General features: G+C 43.8%; 1 protein-coding gene across 2 annotated transcripts in view; it reads right to left on the bottom strand.

Moving 5' to 3' along the window:
• Nucleotides 1-14,073, bottom strand: part of ACAT1 (acetyl-CoA acetyltransferase 1) — a 27,928-nt gene extending 13,855 nt beyond the window's left edge. For both annotated transcript variants that reach the window (XM_019530239.1, XM_019530238.1), the window contains exons 1-10: nucleotides 14,008-14,073; nucleotides 12,148-12,195; nucleotides 10,541-10,658; nucleotides 9,816-9,911; nucleotides 9,445-9,545; nucleotides 8,723-8,866; nucleotides 5,599-5,749; nucleotides 3,976-4,071; nucleotides 1,313-1,426; nucleotides 810-874 (exon numbers count right to left, since the gene is read on the bottom strand). In XM_019530239.1, coding sequence (XP_019385784.1) covers nucleotides 810-874; nucleotides 1,313-1,426; nucleotides 3,976-4,071; nucleotides 5,599-5,749; nucleotides 8,723-8,866; nucleotides 9,445-9,545; nucleotides 9,816-9,911; nucleotides 10,541-10,658; nucleotides 12,148-12,195; nucleotides 14,008-14,058 — 984 coding nt within the window. In that variant the 5' untranslated portion in view covers nucleotides 14,059-14,073. The remainder of the gene's footprint in view (nucleotides 1-809; nucleotides 875-1,312; nucleotides 1,427-3,975; nucleotides 4,072-5,598; nucleotides 5,750-8,722; nucleotides 8,867-9,444; nucleotides 9,546-9,815; nucleotides 9,912-10,540; nucleotides 10,659-12,147; nucleotides 12,196-14,007) is intronic.
• Between the last annotated feature and the right edge of the window lie 7,190 nt (nucleotides 14,074-21,263).

Consider the following 21,263-nt stretch of genomic DNA (forward strand, 5'->3'; position numbering starts at 1 on the left):
GCAGTACTCCAGCTGCGGCCTCACCAAGGCCGAGTACAAGGGGAGAATGACGTCCCAGGATTTGCTCGAGAAGCATCTATGGATGCACGCCAACTATGCATTTCCCTAAAAGGAATTAAGGCCTTGCCTACACCAGAAAGTTTTAGCTATCAGTGATATGGGTGAGAATTTTCATTCCGATTTAGCCAAGCCCCTCCCCAAGCAAAATCTAACCTGAAAAAGCACTCCTATTAGAATACAAGTGTCCACCTGGGAGAACACTTTTTTTATATACATACATACATGCCCTAGACTTTCCTGTATAGTTAAGACCTCAGTTTATTAAACAAGTTCTTGTTTGACAGACTTAGAATAATTATGAACCAACTGAGATTTTACCTCAGATTTCTTCAGTGCTGAATATAAACATGCCTTGTATGGTGTAACAGACATTTTTTCTACATTTTTCCAATTTATTTGGGGTATGTAACTTCAGGGTCTCCACTGCATAGGAGGGGAAAGTACAGTACTCAGAAGTACTTTTACTGTCTTTAAAAGTGAGCAGATTTCAAAGGTGCCTGTGTTCCCTGAGGAACAAACCCAGAAAGCTGAATGTGCATTTTGCATGGGAATAATTCCTGGTTACAGCAATCACAATATAAACAATCTTTTCCACTTTTGCAGTACCATCCACACCAGATATCTACAATAAGCATACATATGAGAAAAGCATTAGCTGTACTAGGAAAATCCCTGGTGGGTCACTGGCACATCCCATAGTTAGACAAGCTTGCAGTTTCCTGTTCAGCCAGGATCAATTTGGTTCCTACCTTAGGAACAGCATATGCAGGTGCAATTGGGAAGTCAATCGGAGCCACAGCAGCATCTGCAAAAGCTGTAAGATCATAAACACTACTGAAAACTGCTACTGTTCTTCCCAAAAGCAATGGTCATGGCAAAGTTCACATTCCCAGTACACTTTAACTTACTAAAGAAAAGAGAAATTTTGACTCTTACAATGACTCTTGTAAGTCTACAGTTCATAGCCTTGCACAAACAGGGTGAAATTTTTCAGATTTTACTTCAAAAACACCAAACTTGGTTCCAAACTTGAATTCCTGATCATAACCAGACCTTCCTACAAGTGTGTTAGTCTCCTTGAATTCAAAAATATAACTTGGACTCTACAGTAGCTGCACCATCCCATCCAATGAACTACCTTCATGACCCCCCCAGCCCCGCCAACTAAAACAAGATTTGTAGTCTCATGGCAAAATTAGAGGGGTATTTTTCAGTACTGCACTTGAGAAGTGTAATTCAGAAAAATCCCTACCCACTATTCGTGCCAGCGGTGTGACATTAAGTCTCCTGGCTGCATCTGTAGTCATCACAACCAAAGCAGCTGCTCCATCATTCAACGTGCTGGCATTGGCAGCTGTGACCGTCCCTGTAAACAAAGAATTGCACCAAGAACAGCAGGCAAATGAGGAAAAGTACAACAGCTCAGCTATCTTTTGCCAATGCAATTGTCTGCAGAGGTCTTCTTGCATTAGTTTCAAATAGATTTGGAAGCACCCTTTTAGTTAAACTGATACACCTTGCTGTACAGTGAAAGATCATGAACAGAAGGATCACTGCTAAAAGCAGTGGTATTCCTTAATGTGCAACAACATTTTTGAGAGGCAAAAAGAGAATCAGCTACTACTAGTCACATCCCCTGATATGGGTCCCTCGCTACAGGAACCTCATCGTTTTTCCTCTAAGGTTAGCCTTTCATGAATAAGGAAACTCCATGTCCAATTCTAGGTCATCCCTGCAGTTCAAAATCACCCAAACTAACAGCAGCATCAAGGAGAAAAAAAATGACAGCCCATCCCAGACCCATAAGCAGTAAGCCTGTGCAAATAGGGAACTATTTGATTTGGATTCAGATTCGGCCGATTCGGATGCCAGAAATTTGATTCGGAGACCCAAATCATTTTTCTGGTTCGATTCGGCTGAATCGCTTCGGAAGAATTGGAGCCGATTCAGAGATTCAGCCATAAAGTATAATGGGGAATCAATGAAATAGCTATAACTTTGCTGTGTTTTGACTGATTTGGATGCAACTTTCACGGATGGTAGCCTCTACTGAGACCACAAAACCTGCCATGTTTCAAGGAGATAGGTGCAGGGGTTTCTGGGAACCTGCACCTCAAAGCCCTGAAGGCAAAACTCATGTCACGTGCGTGTTAAGCCACAGTGGGGTGAAAACTGCAGGGATAGTAGCTCTTGCTGAGGCCACAAAGCCTGCCAAGTTTCAAGGAGATAGGTACAAGGGTTTGGGGGAAACTGCACCTCAAGCTGTGGACAAGCAACACTCACAACATGGGTGACACCATGTGTGTTAAGGAGTAGCAGAGTTGAAGTTGCAGGCCTTCTAGCCCCTGCTGAAGCCACAAAGTCTACCAGCTGTCAAGGAGATCAGTGCAGGTGGGTTCTGGAGCCCTGCACCCCTAGCTGCTGACAGGCAAAACTCATGACATGGGTGCTTGTGCAACTGTCTCTGTCTTGGAGCAGAAGCAGTTCCTGGCTCTATGGATTCTTTCCTCTCCTTAGTTTATGGTTTTGCAGGTGTTAATCCTTGCTCATTAACTCATTAACTAGCTACTGTGTATTGAGCTGGTCCCTGAGTGAATCATGACTGATTGGTAACACAGCTGCCTAGCAGCCAGGCCTACAGTGTTCCCCACACACCATGTGCTCCAAGACAGACACAGTTGCACAAGCACCCATGTCACGAGTTTTCCCTGTCAGCAGCTAGAGGTGCAGGGCTCCAGAACCCAGAAGCCCTTGTACCTATCTCCTTAACACCTGGCAGGCTTCGTGGCCTCAGCAGGGGCCAGCAGGCCTGCAGCTGTCACCCTCCTGCACCTTAACACACACAGTGTCACCCATGTCACGAATTTTGCTTGTCAGCAGCCTGAGGTGCAGTTTCCCCCAAACCCCTGCACCTATCTCTGTGAAACTTGGCAGGCTTTGTGGTCTCTGCAGGGGCTACCATCCCTGCAAGTTCCATCTTAATCAGCCAAAAGACAACAAAGTTATAGTTATTTCATTGATTCCCCATTATACCCTATAGCCGAATCTCTGAATCTTTTCTGAATCAATTCAGAAGCTCCGAATGGATTTGGAAAGCCTAAAGCTTCCAGCGATTTGATTCAGATTCATGGATTTGGCCTTCGAATCATCTGAATCATCTCTGAATCCAAATCATGATCCAAAGCTTTGCACAGCCCTAATAAGCAGGAGCCATTCAGGATATCGCAGCTAACAAAAACCAACAAAACTAAGTGTGCAAAAAACTGCATTTCTCCACTGCTGGCCACTGGCCAATTCTCCATGCCATGGAGGATGCTGCCAAGTATAAATGATGCTTAACAAATTCAGACACTTGCCTTTATGTTATCTTCACCTTTACAGTGCCATGGAGAAAAATAATGTGCCTTTCACCTATCAACCAAAGTGGTTCCAAACTTGAAACAGTGTTATTAAGTAATATAACTTGATCTTGACAGTTTAGACATTCTTCTGAACATCTGAACCCTACTGTGACCAGCAGAAAAAAGCAAGATCCTCCTACTGGGATATTTTAGAAGAACTCAATCAAAAGACAGCAATAACAAGAATTCCTGTTTCCAGGAAAGCAGGTCACCTTCTACTGCAAGTAGAGTTATGAGAACCAATGGAAATCTTTTGATTAAAAATGATGCATCTTGTCCTCTCCTTTAGCATATTACTTGGTAATCACCAAAAAGCCCAAGTTTAATGAAAAGTTATTGTGCATGTTTTAGTCCCAATACCCTAGCCAACATGCAAGTTCAGAAGTCATAGTCTGCTTAAATTCTTCTTGTACTTTCAGATGCAGACTGCATTGTTCACTGATTGCCCACATGCAGAGAATATCACGGTTTTCTCTCTAGAAGGAAAAGTTGGTATTTGCTATATTGTACTTACCATTTTCTTTTTGAAAAACAGTCTTCAGTTTTGGAACTTTACTGAAATCAACACGCCTGTACTCTTCATCTTCTTTCATTTCTATATCTGGCTTCCCTGAAATTGAGACTTCATTTAGTAAACCAATTTCAAGAGCAAACCAGCTCAGTCAGTTTTTGGCATAGAAAGATGCATACACAGGGCAAAACTGTTCTTGTCTTGGATTCATCAAAAAAATCTACTAAATGGCAAGTTCTATAATGCCTATTCTATGCCAGAGTCATTCTAGGCATCCTAAACAGATTATTTAAATTAAATGTTACTATGATTTAAGACATGTCTCTCTTTAGAGTAAAAAATAGTTGCATTTTATCAAGAGATGCATGAAAACTAACAAGTTTATACTAGCATTCTCATTTCTTTGCAAGAGGACTAGTAAGAGACCTTTATCAATTAATCCTCCCAGCAGGGTGCAGAGAGGAGAGCACAGATCTTTTCTGGCTATAAAAATAATTAAAAATAAAATGGACATGATGCAATACTGTTGGCAAAGACCTGGCACAGTCATAACAACTGTGGGCCCTTCAGGGGGCTATATTTCAAAGTGGACAGCAGGAAGCTACATTTACATTTCAAAGTAAAACCTGCAAGAGGCAAGAAACAGAAATTTTGGATGCTGAAAGTGTGAGAGTCACAGAATACATGAAAGACATACCATCCAAGGGGGAGAGGAGGATGCAAATCACCCATAAAAGCCCTGGCCAAGATTAAATCTGTGGGACTGCTCTCACCAGCTAAGATGACCAGCGAACTCCCCTAGAACTTCTGAATGCCTGGCTGCAGAAATCCTCTGTCCTCAGGACTACATAAGACTTATGCAAAATTTCTGTCACATCTTGATTTAGGTTAAGCGTGTGTGTTGTTGCTGGGTCTTATTTGGTTGCATCTTAGCTTAGACTTTAGGTGAAGTTTTCTGTTGTTTCTTTGTCATATGCTTGAAATTGTAAATTGCTGTGCTCAATAAACACTCTCGTGAGAGAATGGATTATTCTTGTCTAAGTGTTTTTGATCACTTCAGTGCTAAGACCTAAGGTCTAATATTAAAGTCCAGTAACAAACACCATGCCACATCAGTTAGTACATGCACCCTATAAACCACTCATATACCTGACAGAACAAGGACGGACAACTCCCGTGCCACAGTAAAAGCAGAAAATGAAAAAAAAATGACCATAGGAAACAACTAAAGCAATGGCCTCAAGCTGCAACAGGGGAAATTTAGGTTGGAGATTAGGAGGAAGTTCTGACTATAAGAGTGGTCAGGCACTGGAACAGGCTAAGTGGAAAAGTGGTAGAAACCCCCTCCTCAGAAATCTTCAAGACCAGGTTGGATAGATATTTGGCTAGGTTGGTTTAGGTCAGGGATGATCCTGCCTTATGCAGGGGACTGGACTGGATGACTTCATGAGGCCCCTTCCAGATATACTTTCCTATAATCCTATAAAATAACACAGTTTCCCAGAAAGTTCCTATGCAGATTTAATGGGGGGAAAAGCCATTCCTGAAATTAGCAGATTTGTGCTGCAATGTTTGTATCCACCACTGGAAAAACAAGCATCCTTTAAGAAAACAAATCACTGATACCTTTTTGTGAAACAGAGACAGGAACAATTTCCTTTGCCAGTAGTCCTGATTCCCAAGCTGTTTTGCTCCTTGTGTAAGAGCTAATGGCATATGTGTCTTGCTCCTCACGTGAAATGGTAAGCTTCTTGGCGGTATTCTCGGCACAGTTACCCTTGGGGAAAACCATTTGTGTTCAGTTTATCATTTTGAGAGTCACATTCACAAACATAGCTTAAAGCCAGGGGTGGATTCAGGGGGTGTGCACTGGTGCACTTGATTCCCAGTCCACCCACAGTTTATAACCAACTGCCTGGCAGTGGCAGTGGCATTTCTAGTCAGGCAGTACTGAGGGAGTCATTTGACTTCATGGCTCATTGAAATCTACTTGATCTACTTGATCTTCTAAACTTCATTCCATAAGTGTTAACAACCCTATCTCCTTTTCAATAGTCTTGATGTTCTACCGGTCAAGCTATCCTTTGTTCTGCAATTCTGTTGTTTGTTAGCTGCTCCTGGTCATGGAACTCCTATTTCACAGCCCAGCAGACTGTTTTTAATCTCATTCCAATGAAGTTCTATTTGTTTTTGCTTCTATCTTAAACTGAATGATACAACCCTATGCCCCTGGCACATTAGTAAAGCATCTAGTTTATTTTTTAACTGGATAAAAATGTGTGTTGCTTTATATGTGATAATACACCTCAATACCTTTTCAAACTTCTAGATGCACCCCTTCTTAAAGCTAACTACCCCATGCCCATCTCCTGACACCTACAACACTGATATCAGTTTCTGACAGTTACTGGTTTTATTATGACAATTGCTGCTGGTACGGTCACTTCACCAGTAGAATTTGGTGGACTATTCTCTGGACTTACATAGTTAAAGCCATAGAGCAATGTTCTTGAGGAGGCCTTTCAAAGTTAAAAATCTCTGAATTTAATGTTAATGAAAGGGCTTTGACTGACACTTTGGAAGTCTAATCCCTCCATTTAGATACAGAATGGTACCTCTGTACTGTCTCATGAATGTGTATCCTTCCTATTCTGGTGGGACTACTTCTTGGACCAAAAGGATAGCTCAATCCCAAGTCTGTCAGCTCTTGATTCTCAGCAGTCTGACAACTGTGTACACTTGACTGAAACAATTAGTGTCATTTCTTGTAAGTTACTGAACAGCAAAAGGTGTTACAGCAGATGGTTACAAATGTCAAACACTACAAACAGGGCTAGGGAACTGATGACAGAATTGAAGGGTAATACATCCCCAGTACCAATCACCTGATCCAAGCAGTTCACATCACTACAGGCAGTCCTTGGCTTACAACGTTGAATTACAATGTTTCGCACTTACAACATTTATAAATTGACACCCAGTTTCAACTTTCTGATATCAGTTTCAACTTTACAACACTTGATCCTGCGCGACGCCACACCAGCGAACAAGTTCGCTGTGTCGCCCATCTCCCTGGAGAACATCTGTCCAAACTTCCTTGGCCCCTTTCTTTAAGAAAGAAGATGACTCCAGAAAAACCTGCAGCCAAGACTCCTGAGAAAACTCCAGCCAAGAACCCTTCAAAAAGTCCAGCAAAATCACCTCAAAGAAGTCCTTCCAAATCAATATGATTGCTATTTACAATATAAATACATTAATGTAGCTATATTTATCATCTATAATTGATTCAGTATAAAATTCTGGGTTATTTTTGGTGAAAATAGGGTATGGGGCTTTGGTTCAGGAACCAATCCCCCATTTATAACATTGTTCCCTATGGGAAAATTGGTTCTGAGTTACAACAGTTCGACTTCAGACACGGTTTTCAGGATCTAATTGTGTCATAAGGCCAAGGACCACCTGTATTCTGAGGGTCACAGAGCTAGACCCCTCTTCTCGCTGGTCACTAAATTAACCTTGCTAGAGCCTCCATGAACATTAGGGTTACATTTGTGCTGCTTTGAAAGCAAGTTAAATAAATACAAACGCTGTGTGGAGATCAGTCTGTTTGATGAAATAGAGGATTGGTACAAACAAGTTAATTTTTATCTTCCTCTATCTACCCAGGACATTCAAAAGCTTCATAGCATCTAGGTCACTGCACTCTGACAGAACATAAGTACGAATAAATTCCTAAACTGCAGCATGTGTGCTCCCTACCACGCCTCCAGAGCCACCAAACATGACTTCCAGCAGACTACAGCTGCCACAATGGAGCACAGGAAATCCCTAAAGCTTCAAGACTTTGCATGTCATAATCAAGATCCCAGAAGCAGATTAGAAGCCAACAGAGAGTACAACTGTGTGTTGTTCTCTGCATGCCCCAAATCAGATGTTGACAACCAGGATTTGCATTTGCTGAAAAATCTGGGTAGTTTTAAGTACAAGCTAAAGCAACATATACTGCTACACCAGCCAGGAAGTTGTGGAAAAGAATATCAAAGAGTAAAAACGTCAATACTCAGGCTAGTAGACAATGATAAAATATTCTTTGGACAATTGCTGCTGTTTACAAAGCGAAGCAAAGTGATCCAATTACACTCCCAAGATTGTGAAGAATTAAGTCAAAAGACTGAAAATACTGCTGCAATGAGAAGAACAGTTGATGCTTTGCTACGTACACATCTGCCACATTTTAGTCTTTTCTGAATTCATCATAAAGCTACGAGCTTTTGTGAAGGTCAGATAAGCATGCCAATTTTCTCAAATCTCAGTCCAATCATCTTGGAACCTCACATACATACTAAAGAAGAGAAATGGGTGGACCACAACAACCTCAGAGAAGTTGAGCTACTTTACCGGTCACTCTGGAACAACTGAATGATTCTGCATTCTGTGGAGTAAGTCTAGAGCTTCAGTTCCTTTCTACCCATGTGCTGGATTCGCAAGAAAAAAAAACTTGAAACAGTTAGACAAACATCTGACACTTGATCTGCATCCAGATGCTCTACCAAATTTCTGCACATCAGTCACAATAAGGATTCTGTAAAGAGAAGAACTCTTCTCCCCGGAACCTGTTCTGTCTTTCATTCCCAGGTATGCCAGCTCTAACAATTAAACCATTGCAGATAAACTCTTTAGCTGCATGGTGGGCTCAGGGTTAATACTCAATTAAATAAAAAGTTTTCAGGTCTTGAATAACAGAACTTACCATGTGGATGCTGTTGTAAACATCAGTCAGCCCATCTTTCACAATCAAGTCTTCCAACTTTACTCCTCCATAAGGTGTAGCTCCTCTGATCATTGCATAGGGAACATTAGACATGCTCTCCATGCCACCAGCCACCATTACGTCCTGCTCAAACAAACAAAAATTGCACAATAAGTTAATATTTTATAGCAAATTGTACCACACAAGTTGTCAACAAAAAGCTCATTGAAGACAAACATATTTCTAATGACCACCCCTCCCCGCCCCTGCAAAAACAAACCAATTACTTATATTTTTATGGAACAGAAATGAAGACATTAACTGAAAACAGCTAAGCAGTGTTAGCAAGCCAAATGGCTGTAACTGATGTTTTTAGAAAAGTATATTTTGGTTCAACCCAAAATAAAACATTGCCTTTAGTTTTCAAAACTCCCAGAAAATTTTGTGCTCAGCTCTAAAGATATATGCAAGACAAGTTGTAAATATACAATTTATAAATGTGGGGGTACCTAGACAAAGCCATATTTATATATTTACAAATTTAGGTTGTATAGTCTGATAAAAACTTGCCAAGTGGTATTAGCACAAACCCATACTGGAGTATAATTACCAGGGCAATATTATAACATTAGTTTGATCTCTCAGAAGTCATGATTTCAACATCTCCACAACTGGAAAAAAAATCATATTTCTAATTAAACAGCTCTAAAAAAGTCACATACCTGATTCCCACACATTAGGCTCTGTGCTGCCATCATGATTGATTTCATTCCTGAAGCACAAACTTTATTGATAGTTGTAGTAGGAGTTGAGATTGCTAAACCTAAAGCAAGTAAGTATATAATTACACAAGATAAACATGTATATTATTTTAATATTTCTCTGTAGCTTACATTTCTTTGTAGCCCTTAGGAGCCATTACATATTAACAACCATAAGTGGTTGTTTGTCACTATTAGCAACAGTTTTCATGGAATTTTAATAAACTAAAGAAAAACAAAGTCTGTTACAATCTGTACTTAAATGCAACTAGCTTCTTACATTTTCATTATTTTTATGCAGCAAGTCCAGAAACAAAGGAGAGAATTAATACCTGCACCCAATACAGCTTGCCTTGCTGGAGCTTGCCCCTGTCCAGCCTGCAGGACATTACCCATGTACACTTCTTTCACTTCTTCTAAAGGGATGCCTATAAAATAAACCCATCATGAATTTTGTAAGGGACAGGAGAAACACTCTAGGTTTACAGTCCAAAAATATAAATAAAATGCATGATATCCATCATAGCAAGGCTAAACAAGAGTGGAAAGAACCATATCAAGATGGGTTTCCACACCATTTTGTACCTGAAATATGCTCTAATGATGGCTCTTTGCAAAGTGCTCTCCCAGAATGACCTCGCTCAGAGAACAAGAATAGCAAAGGCAAGATCTGGGCTGGTTTCAGTGACCTGCCAGTCACTGAATCCTCAGTCCAGTAGGTTGATTCAGTTTTCATGGCTGGTCAATCTATAACTGCCACACAGACTATCAAATTTTGTGGTGTGGACATCCATCCTGTAGGAACTGGAATAACAACTTATTTCACATAAGCCACCAACTAGCATTCCATTTTTAAAAACAACACTGAAAAAAAAAAAGACAGACACTAACTTATCAGGCTTTACCTACTTTTCACATGCTTAGCTAGAAGTAAAATCTATGCAAAAAGAAAAGCAATGCTCCCCGTTTTTAAGAAACATGTTTTACAAAACAAGACACAAACTAATACTGTTCATCTGGTCATGTGTAGCTCCTGTGAACAAATATTTGCACATACCTGCTCTTTCAATTGCTCCTTTGATTGCAACAGAACCAAGTTTAGTGGCTGGCACTGATGACAGAGATCCCTGGAAAGATCCAATAGGTGTCCTTACAGCACTTGCTATCACCACTTCCTAATGGAAAGGAATAAAATGTAAAAGTCACTGTCATTTCTCCAAGATTATATCTTGTCTTTTAAACTGAAGGGTCTTTGGAGCAATACCTGCTGTTCATGTTTGTGAAAATCTGCAATACAGTGAACCACAAAGCAGTAATAACCTTTCTGCACTAGTGCAACATGAAATGTTTACGCAAATAATTGTTATCTTGTTTTCCACTATCTGCTGAACTCTGAAGTAACAAAATATTAAGAATGTTGAAATGTTTTGACCAGAACCTGGTTGCAACGGACTGTTTTTGCATGTCTACTGATATATATTACCTACGCTTAGTTTTAGTTGTAAGCCATTTTATAGCATTTACTGAACCATGAGTTAGCAGTCCTGAAACTGACTAGATACAATAATTTTCAAATGAAGAACAGCACTTTGATATCTGCTTCCCCTTCGCTGTTTCTGGCACAGCTGAAAGTTGTAAAATTAGTTACAAAGTCAGAATTTACCATTAGCGTGCAGCTAAAGGGAGCTGCTAAACAGACAACAGAGATGGAAAATGCTAAGTGCTAAATCAGTGATTCTCAACCAGGGTACCATGGCATATTGGGGCTCCTTGAGATCCTTTCAAGGGTACCATGGGGGTCCCGTGCACTGTTAGGTGGGCAAAAACCCCAGGCATTATTTGAACCCTGCTGATGCAGACCAATTATTTCATGGGCAACTGGTGCCCCCCCACCTCAGCTGGATAGTCAGAGAGTTGGGGGGGGGCATCCCTCTGCAACCAATCCCCCCATGACTGATCCCACAGACCGAGGGGGGAGGGGGTCCCCCCGCAGCCGATCCTGCCGTCTTGCAGCTGGCAGTGGCACATTGCTGGCTCTTCGAAGTCAGCAGGATTGGCCGTGGGGGGACCGCTTCCCCTGGCACTCTCAGGGGGACCACCAGCACCTCTCACCTGCCCCCTTGCCCGGGAACGCTGGCTGACAGGGGATGCACCAGCGCTCTCAGGGGGTGCATGTGCACCCCCACGTACTCCCTACGTTTCGCTACTGAATCATTTCAAGGGTGGTCAGCAATCCCTGGTGAAGTGACCAAAGTCCCTGAACCGGTTCCACAGGTTTCTTGGAAGGAAACTTAAGACAAAGGGTCTGGACACAATAAGGGGGGGGAAAGGAAGGGGTCCTCTCCAGTTCCAGAGGAAGCAAGCTATACAGCACAAACAAGACAGACAGCAAAATAAATCCAGGAACACTTGACCACAGTGTGTGTGGGTGTTACATTCTCCCCCAACACAAAATGTCCCAATCCAGGGATAGACAGAGGGAGATTTCTTCACACCTTGAGACTAAAAAGGTTGAGAACCACTGCAATGATGAGTTTATGCTCTTAGCAACATGTAGAGAGCTGATACTTGTTACACAAGCAACAGGCTAGGACTGGCTTTGAACAATGCAGTAAAGCAAGTTATACACTTATCCAGTACGCAAAAATGGAGTACACTACTTACATTTAAAGTTCGCTGGGATGCATAACTCCGCTTTGCATACTTCAAAGCCTGGAAAGAAAAACATTTCCAAAATTGTAAATTTTCACATCTTAATGTTTCAGCTCATATCTGTGAAGACTGAGGAGGTTTTCAATAAGTGGGAAACACTGATAATTACCCGTATTTGTCAAGTTAAAAAATATGAAAAATATTTAAAAAACAAGTACATCATAAAATGGTTGTTTTCATTATAGTTAGACAAATAAGCCACATCCCAATGAGTACGGATGTTTGTTTCCCCAGGGACAAGCAGTAGCAGAACCTTGTGCTGCTGCTACTTGTCCCCAAGAAGCATCCGTGACACATGCACCCTGGTGCGCAGCAGGTTACTCTGGGGGGGGGGGGGGGGGAGGCTGGGGCCAGCAACTCCCCCCAGCAGCCCCAGGGAGTTACAGCCATGGCGCTTCTGCAGTGGGAGCCTGGCCAGCAGCTGGAGTACAGTTCTGACTAGCTAGGCTCCAGTTTTGGGCGGTGCGCCCTGACATGACGACGTAAGCTGCACACTGCCACCATGCACACTGCCCTGCTTTTTTGTAGTGTGTGTTTTAATTCTCCTGGGGTCAACAAAAACCCTTACTGCAAGGTAGCAGTGCAGGGTCTGTGGCACTACATACCACATGTCCGCACTCATATGGACATGGCCATACTTTAGACCCTATGATAATACTTTTCTGGCAAGTGAAATAATATAAGATGATTTGTGTGAAGTATGGATTGAAAACTTCTGCTACTTGTATGGACAAGCAGAACAGCTGACAGTCTGCTATGGGCACCCCAATGAATAGGAGATAAGTGTGGCTAGATTATTAGGTTTAATTATTCACCTCCCTTGCTTCTTGGGACTTTGCTCCATTCAGTGTTATCAGCAAATTTATTCAGCACTCCTTTGCATCAGAGGCAATTCATTTCTAAGGTTCAGTTTCACTACGTTTGTGATTGGAAAGAGGGTGGTAAGTAAAGGATCCCAGCATCACAGAATAAACTAGGCAATCTGTAACACCAGACCAATTTGTGGACAGCTAACTTCATCTTATTACCAGGCGTAATAACACCAGGAAGATCATGGCCCAGGGTTTTTAAGAAAGCACTTAAAAATCTCTTTGGATTATAAAACTTTAAATTAGTAGTTTAGAAATCATTCAACTACTGTACTAGACAATGTACATGGAAAGATTACAGGCCACAGCACTTCATGTAGTGAAAGGCAATATAGTCCATTGACTTTAAACGAATGGTCATTCCAAGGACATCATGCGCTCGATGAAGAACATCAAGTGCAAATATAGTTAAAAAAACACTTTCAGATACTCTACCCACTCTCACTCCTATGTTGTTTTTCCACTTTTCCAATTTGCTTCTTTTGAGCTGATCGCAACTTACTCAAAAACGTGGCATGGGCCAGATATTCAACCCTGAAGGATATGAAAAAGAGACTCATCCTCTAATGGTTCAGCCATGGGCGCTTTGTTAACTTGAAGTGCAAAAATATTAAACAAAACAAAGCAGAGCAAAGCAAACAAAAAACCAAACAAACTTCACGCCAGTGGGGGGCCTCCCTTGGCGATTTTATTTCGACAGCCCGGGAGCAGGTGCCCTCACGGCCGGGCCCGCGGCCGTGACAGCTTAACCAGCTTCGAGAAGGGGCCTGGACACGGATCATCTCCTCAGGGACCTCGGCGGCCGCGGGGCTCAGACTGAACCCAGAGGGAGCCTGAACCTCCGCCCGCCGGTCGACTGCTTTCCAGTTTCTCCACCGCCTCCTGCCCTGCGGCACCGGGGCCAGGCGGAGCCCCGCCGCTCCCGCCTCCGCCTCCGCCTCACCCGCAGCAGCCTCGGGAGCCCGCCGCCGCCGCGCCTCATCGCCGCCGCCATCCCGGCCCGCGCCGCCGCCGCCACCGAGTGCAGTCACCGCCAGCACAGACACCTCCGCCCCCTCCTCGGCCAATGGACTCCGCCGCGCCGCCAGGCTCCGGGCCCAGATTGGCTGGTGGCGGGGAAGGGCGGGCCATCGCCGCCCGCTCCCATTGGCGCGGGCGGCAAGGACGGGCCGAGGTGAGGCGGCCACAGGCAAAGCAGGCACCGCCCCCGCCGCGGTATTGCCGCCGGGTCACTTCTCCGCAGCGAGGTCGGGCTGCCGGCGACCCCGGGGCAAGCAGGGTGCGCCCGGTCCCAACACCCCGCACAGCCCTGGTCTCGGCGCTGGCAGCCCGCGTCCTGCCTCTGAACCACGTGGCCGACGCGTGCTGCGGGGAGCCCAGGAAGAGGCCACCGTCACCCCATCGCTCCAGGCCAGCCGACCACGGGGTCGAGAGCCTCACCCCAAATACAGTGAGCATCAAGGCTGACACTGAACAGAGGCAACACCCCCGAGCCAGGAGCTTCGACACCGCGCCCAAGCCCCCGCCTGGGCTGTAGTCAACAAGCAAAGGCCCTAGCAACACCGGATACACGTAAACACATCTCTGCCCCGCACGGATCAGAGAGAAGGTCCCAGATTTCATGGACACCAGGGCTGGAAGGGGTCTCGGGAGATCGTGGGGTCCAGCCCCCTTGTCCCTGGGGCAGGAAGACACCGAGTCCAAACCCTTGCTTGAAGCAGGCTCATCCCTCTCCAAACCGCCCCCTACACAGCCGCTCTCGGAATCGCTACAATCACACCAGCAGCTCTGCTACACACACTAGACCTGCCACCCGGAAAGCAGGGGGATAGATGGCAGTATCCAGTGTTGTGCTGCTGCAAGGGGTGTTAAAATACACTTGAGCCATCCAAAGGAGAGTCACCGCCCCGCTGCCGAAGACAACCTTCCCCCTCACCCCGTCAGTCTGTACCAACCCAACCACGGATGGGGTCAGCACAATTCCTTACTAACCACAAATACAGTGACAAGGGAGGGTGACCCTCTAACCCAGAGGTAGGCAATTTCAGGCAGAGGGCTGCTTACTGAGTTTTGGCAAGCCAGAGGGCCACATGACAGGCAGCCCAGGCCAGATCAGTATTAATTTTCTAAATTTTTAGGGGCTCCGCAGGCAGGAGAGAATGCCTGGCAGGCTGCATTGTGCCTGCTCATGCTCTAACCAGAAACCTTCAGGTTTTAGCTCCACCAAGAGCACTGGCACACCCCAGTGAACATCCCGTCTTGGCTGCAGCCAACACCCAGTGACTCTGAGGAAGGCAAAAAACAATCCCCTGACATGGCGGGGGGGGGCAGGGGAGTGAGGCAGCCAGAAAAGCTAGAAGCAAGGAAAATATTGCCAGCATAGTATAAACATAACTACAGGCAACCCCCACTTAATGCTGTTTCACTATAACACTCATTTCACATTCATACCCGATTCCACTTAGTGCTCAGCAAATTTCATTACAACAGTTAGGCACATGGTGCCAGAGTGGGCAGGCAGGAAGGTGGGAAAGCAGGGAAATAAATGGCAGCAGCAAGCAGGGAGGCAAGTGGCAGCGAGTGGGCATGAGTGCAGGGCCTGCGCTGGTGCCCCAGGGCCAGGGCCAGCAGGGCTGTATGGGGACAGGCTGGGCTATGTCAGCAGGGAGAAGGGGGAGCCAGCCTGGAGGAACCATGACTGTGGCAATGACCACCCCCCGGCCTGGAAGGGACCAACAGCACTGCCTCTGCAGCCCAGGCATGGGCAGGCAGCAACAGCACAGCACCATCCAAGCTGGCTCTGAGCTACCAGGTGCTCATATCGCTGCTTCTAGGCACCCCGATAATGAATTTTATTTATTTACATCAATTCCTATGGGAAAATGGGTTTCACTTAACACTGTTCTGCTTAACGCTCGGTTTTTCTCAAACCAATTAAGAGCACTAAGCGGGGGCTGCCTGTACTCTTACATTAACCCCAATACCTAACCAACTTCTCTCTGCCAAGGCTAGCTCAATGGACTGTACCCGCTGTATCTACACCATGGCAGTTGTATGCTGCAACCCTGTTCCCTCAGATATTTCCATATTTGGGAAGTATGCCGAGGAGGCCACTCCAGAGCTTTGCTCTGCCACCGTTCTCAAAACCTCAGTCTCTGGTAAGCTTGGGAGCAGTTGTGCCTCACTGGCTTGTTTCCAGCTCTGAAGTGTGATGTGATGCGTGCCGGTTGCTTCAGTGTAGACATGCTGATTCCTTCTGCTTCACGTCTGCTTTTTAGCAGCTGCCTGGCTGCTCCCGATGCTTTCTTCTGCTGCTGCCTTGGTTCCACATGACTTGCCAGATTCCTTTTGCTGCCTCTCACCCCCTCCCTGCAGCTGCTTTCCTACTAGTGGGCTGGTTACCATGTCTAGGGCTCTATAGTAACAATTTGTCCACCTGAAGAGACAACACAGCTGGTCCTTCCCTTCAAACGCACACTTCCCTCTATTCCATCCTGGAAATCCTCTGCCCAGGAGTTAGTTAGAGGCAGTCATCAAATCCAGCCTTCAGGCAGAGATTCAGCGTCCCCCTACCATTCCCTGCTCTGGGAAGTCCTCCTCCACATCGTTGTGTGGGCTGAGATCCCAAACTGAGCCAAGCTGTTGAGAAAACCCTTCTCGCTTCCCTAAACCACACTTGCTTCCTGCTTTGCCTGAGTTTAACAAAAGGTGGTTGGGGAAACTACTTTTGTCGTACTTCAAAAGTTCATACTCTACCAGTCAGCATTTACCTTCCATCAGAATTTTCCCATCATTCCCAAGGTTCAAGTGTCCTATTTCCTGACCTTTTAGATCCATCTTCCCTACTGCCAGCATCTCTCTTCTACAGTGCCACAACAGAGGAAAGATACAGCTTTCCCCAGAGCTTTATCCCACCATTCATGTACCACACTGTCCAAATGGGCCTGAGGATAGTCTCTGCTCTCTCCTGTTGCACATGTGGGTCAATGTCCTTCATGCTTGCCTGACTGCTTCTGGTTGTTTTACACTAAAAATTAGGGGGTTGTTACAGTCAGCTGGAGGCACATTTGGCATGTTAATGTTGGCATTAGAGTAGTAAAAGAGCTCCAGTCACGACTGGTACCTTATTGTACTCCTCTCCATGGACAGTAGCCCCAAGCCTTGAAAGAGATTTGCCAACTGTTTGGAGATTAGAGGATATTTTAGAAGGCCTTTAAAAAAGGAGTGCACACACTCATTTAATCCCAAGCAAGTTACAAGCAGCCATATCCTTTAATGTTACTCTGCACTGGGGTGGTGGCAGCGGCAGCAGCAGGAGCAAAAAGAAAAAAAGGAAAGGAAAACTTAAAACAAAAAATGTTATTATGCAAATACTAAAAACAAGTGGTAAAAATGAAAAGGGGTGTGTGCCCCACCCAGAGGTTCAGCAGGAACTGGAGACCAAGCCCTTTCCCCAACAGGGCTACTCACATAGGACCAGCTATCCAACTTCCACCTTTGTAGAGTATGTTTTGCAACCCACAGAAAAGTGGTTCACATTTTGTTGCAAGCGACATTTCCAAATGTAAATACGATATGGGGAGTGGGGTGGGGAGGAGAGGGGGACCTCTTCTGATGGTCAGCTTTCCAGAAAACTACTCTTCCCTTTTTTCAGAATCCTATTTGAGCCAACTGCCTAGAAACATGGGTGCATACTTCCCCCGCTGAACCTTTAGGACTAACAGACCTTCGAAGAGTTCTGACTGCCACAGCAGCCATAGCAGAAGCACTCATCTCACGGCCCTGTCAGATTCTAACACATCTGCAAATTCTGCTAAATACCCATCATCGATCTCGGACAGGACACAAGACGACAACGACGACCTTCTGAAACTAGTCTCCGCCATTCAGCCAGTTCCTTTCATTTACCTACTTTCAAGTATTACTTTGCCCATCAGGCCCTCTTTGGGCTTCCCCCCAAGTTCCTCACCAGTCCCATGATAACTTACTGCAAATTCCCAGGATATTTGGCTGCTGTACTCTGTTCATCCCTCGCCAGCATCCTGGTCTATTGGGAGAAACCCTGTCCTTCCACCGGCCACATCTAAAACCCTCAAAGGCAAGTAAGGCAGCAACCCTGTCATCCTCACATCAGCCGCTGGACTTCTTCTAATTTAAGCATTCTTCCTTTGGTTATAGGGTGTTAGAAGCAGCACCAGGTGGTAAAAACTGTCCCGTCAAATACCAAATGCTGGTTTTATATTTCAGCAGGAGAAATATTCTGACAGGGCGTGAAGGGGGTGAGCAATCACCAATGATGGTATTATTTTCTTTTCCTCTTCTTCCACTGCTTCCTATCTGGATTCTGAGGCAAGGTGCAATTTTCAAACTTACTTTTTCAAACTTTGGCCTCAGCCTTTGCTTTGGTCTGTAACACAGGAAGCTCTCTAGATTAGAAGGTAAACCTTAGGACTTACATAAATATCAGCAGGATTCTTCCTTTTTTCCCCCTGAGTCCTTGTAACAAGATGGAAGGCCCGGACAATTACTGGAAAATAGCTTTTATTTTAAATCTTTTTTTAAAAAGATAACAATCAACTAAAAACCCAATTTCTGATAGAGAGCCACATCTCTGACACCAACCATGTACAAACAGATATGCGAATAAGTTCAGATATTGGCTTTAAAAAGAATTTAAGTCTTTAGCATTATTTTTTAAACTAGAGTATAAGAATGTGAAATGGGTATGTGTTCTAATACTAGATTCTGAAGTGAGCTAAAATTACAAACAAAAGCCAAGTTTACAAGTCTCATTCAATTTCTTGGTTGCATTATAGCCATGTGGCAATGCAGACTGCACTTATGAAAAGAAGTGTTTTCTAATTCAGCAAACATTTGCTAAAATTGAATATACTTTAAAATTGTATGGTCTCTTTTGTCACCCTAGAATAATTCTTGACCTGGAAGACCAAAGAAGCATGAGTCAGGAAACACAGGAGAAGCTCTCCGTACCCATCTTAAAGGTAAGCCAGTGTATCAGGTAATTTATCAATGTTTTCTGCAGAATGAACAGCAATTTCTGTGGACTAGAAGATAAGATCCCAAGACAAGCTATGTTAAAACAGAAAAATAAAGTTACCTAAGAATTCTTCAAATTGTAAACCAAGATTTAGTCATGAAGCAGACATGTCTCAAATACAACTAGTTTACACTGGGATTTGAGTTACGTAAACATCAGTTTGCTATGGACTGTGGTACAAACTAAAATCTAGAATTAAGGAAGCAAAAAGGAGTTTAAATTTTATACTTGATGAATAGCAGTGAATCAGAATAGACCAAAGTATGCCCCAAACCTCTTCAAAATGACAATAGTGAAGAAGGATGTTAAAAAAACTAAACATAATTCTCATGCTTTCAATAGCGCTTTTGCCTTTCATCCAAAAGCCACTGAAAGCACTTTATAAAACAGTAGAACAATTTCAAACAATTCATATACTAGGACACCCACAGTCGCACTGCCAACACCAATGAAGTGCAGGAAGTGCACCGTGGTAACTGAACTCAGCATACAATGAAGCTTAATGGAAAAAAATGGAAGAGGGTGCCAAGTGTCATGTGCTCCCTAGATTGTGTCAGAGGATCTGACTCCTGCTGTCCACAGGACATTTCAGAGATTAGAGTTTCCAAGAATGCAATTTAGGTAAGATCTTAGAAGAAGTAGAAGGTCACGTGACATGGCAATACACATGGTAAGTAATTCTACGTTAGCCAAAATGTAGCAAGGAAGTTTAGATATAATACCACAGGAATAAGAGCGGAACAGTCAAATGTATTATGGAACTAAGTTGTTCATAAGACTGAAATTGAGATCCCTTCACCTTTGCATAACTTGCTTGATTCTGAAAATTGTTCCAAGTTAGAAGTTTAGGACAGTTTCTATCCAATGCTTACAATACTGGCATTTTTTATAAAAATATATCTAGTAGATAAATTGCACAAAAATCACCATCATGCTTAGCTGACTAGTTGGCAGGGGGTAGCAGACATGTACTGCCAAAAGATTTCACAGGACAAGCAATGGACCCCCAGCAGTAACCTCTGCTAAACAGTTGAGAAGAATTGGAAGCAGGGTGTGAAGATGTCCATCTATAAGCAGCAATCTGAAAACAGCTACGAGCACTGAATTATTAAAAAAAAGCGTTCAGTAGAAAGAATTATGAACGTGGAAAATACCAGAAGGCATAGGACATTCTGAAGAGCATGGTGCACTTTAAATAATTAAAATCAGGCAAAAAGGCAATGACAGACAAATAACGCCCCCCCCGCATCACAGCAGTAACAGTGCCTGTGTTGTTTTCCTGCACCTTGACTTATGTTATGCATGTAGTATCAACATCCAAAAGGTTCCCTTAATTTGTCGGTATCAAATAATCATAAAAGCTATTATGATCTGAGATTCTGCTGTGTGAAGTATTTCAGGAAGTATCTAGCAGTCAAAGATGTGCCAAAGTCTTTCATGGAGGTGCATACATTTAAAAAAGATGATCAACTAAATATATGCAGTAAAAATTCTGGAGCCACAATGAGAACTTTCTGCCACATTTCCCAATTTCATAAATCTTCCCTTGTGAAGTTACAGTTAATTTTTAAAAAGGAATGCCAGGTGATTCAAGAGGGGGAAAAAAGCACTTAAACATCTGATGTACATCTAGAAGAATGTAGGTGCCTAAGCCAAGTGAACGATACATAAAGTCCCTGCCATAATACTTCAGCACTTGAGTCTGTAGACACCTACACTTTTGCCAGAAAACTTAAGTACTTGAAAGTTCAGCTCCTGTGAATGTCCAGCCACAGTACTATCTTGGCAGAGCAAAGCAGCTTGGCACTCCTCATGTGCCCCATGCCATTTTAGATTCCCTGCACATGCCCCACAGGGGTCACAGGTAAATGCTCGGGACATGCTTCACCCACATGAATTGGAGCTATGTTCATTCAAAACAAATATACCAGAACAAGCGATAGTGCCACTGACCACATTTTGTGCTTGCCTACTGATTACAGTACCTGCCCAGAGAATGGGGACCCGAGTTATAGGCTCTCCTCAGCCTGAGGGGGCTGCAAACCACATCTTCCACCTCCCAAGAGAATGCTAACCACTGAGTTGTAAACCAAACTAAGATTCATAGATTCATAGATGCTAGGGTCGGAAGGGACCTCAAT

This window comes from Crocodylus porosus, unplaced genomic scaffold, assembly GCF_001723895.1.
Source record: "Crocodylus porosus isolate Cpor-Errol unplaced genomic scaffold, CroPor_comp1, whole genome shotgun sequence".
Classification (NCBI taxonomy): Eukaryota; Metazoa; Chordata; order Crocodylia; family Crocodylidae; genus Crocodylus; species Crocodylus porosus.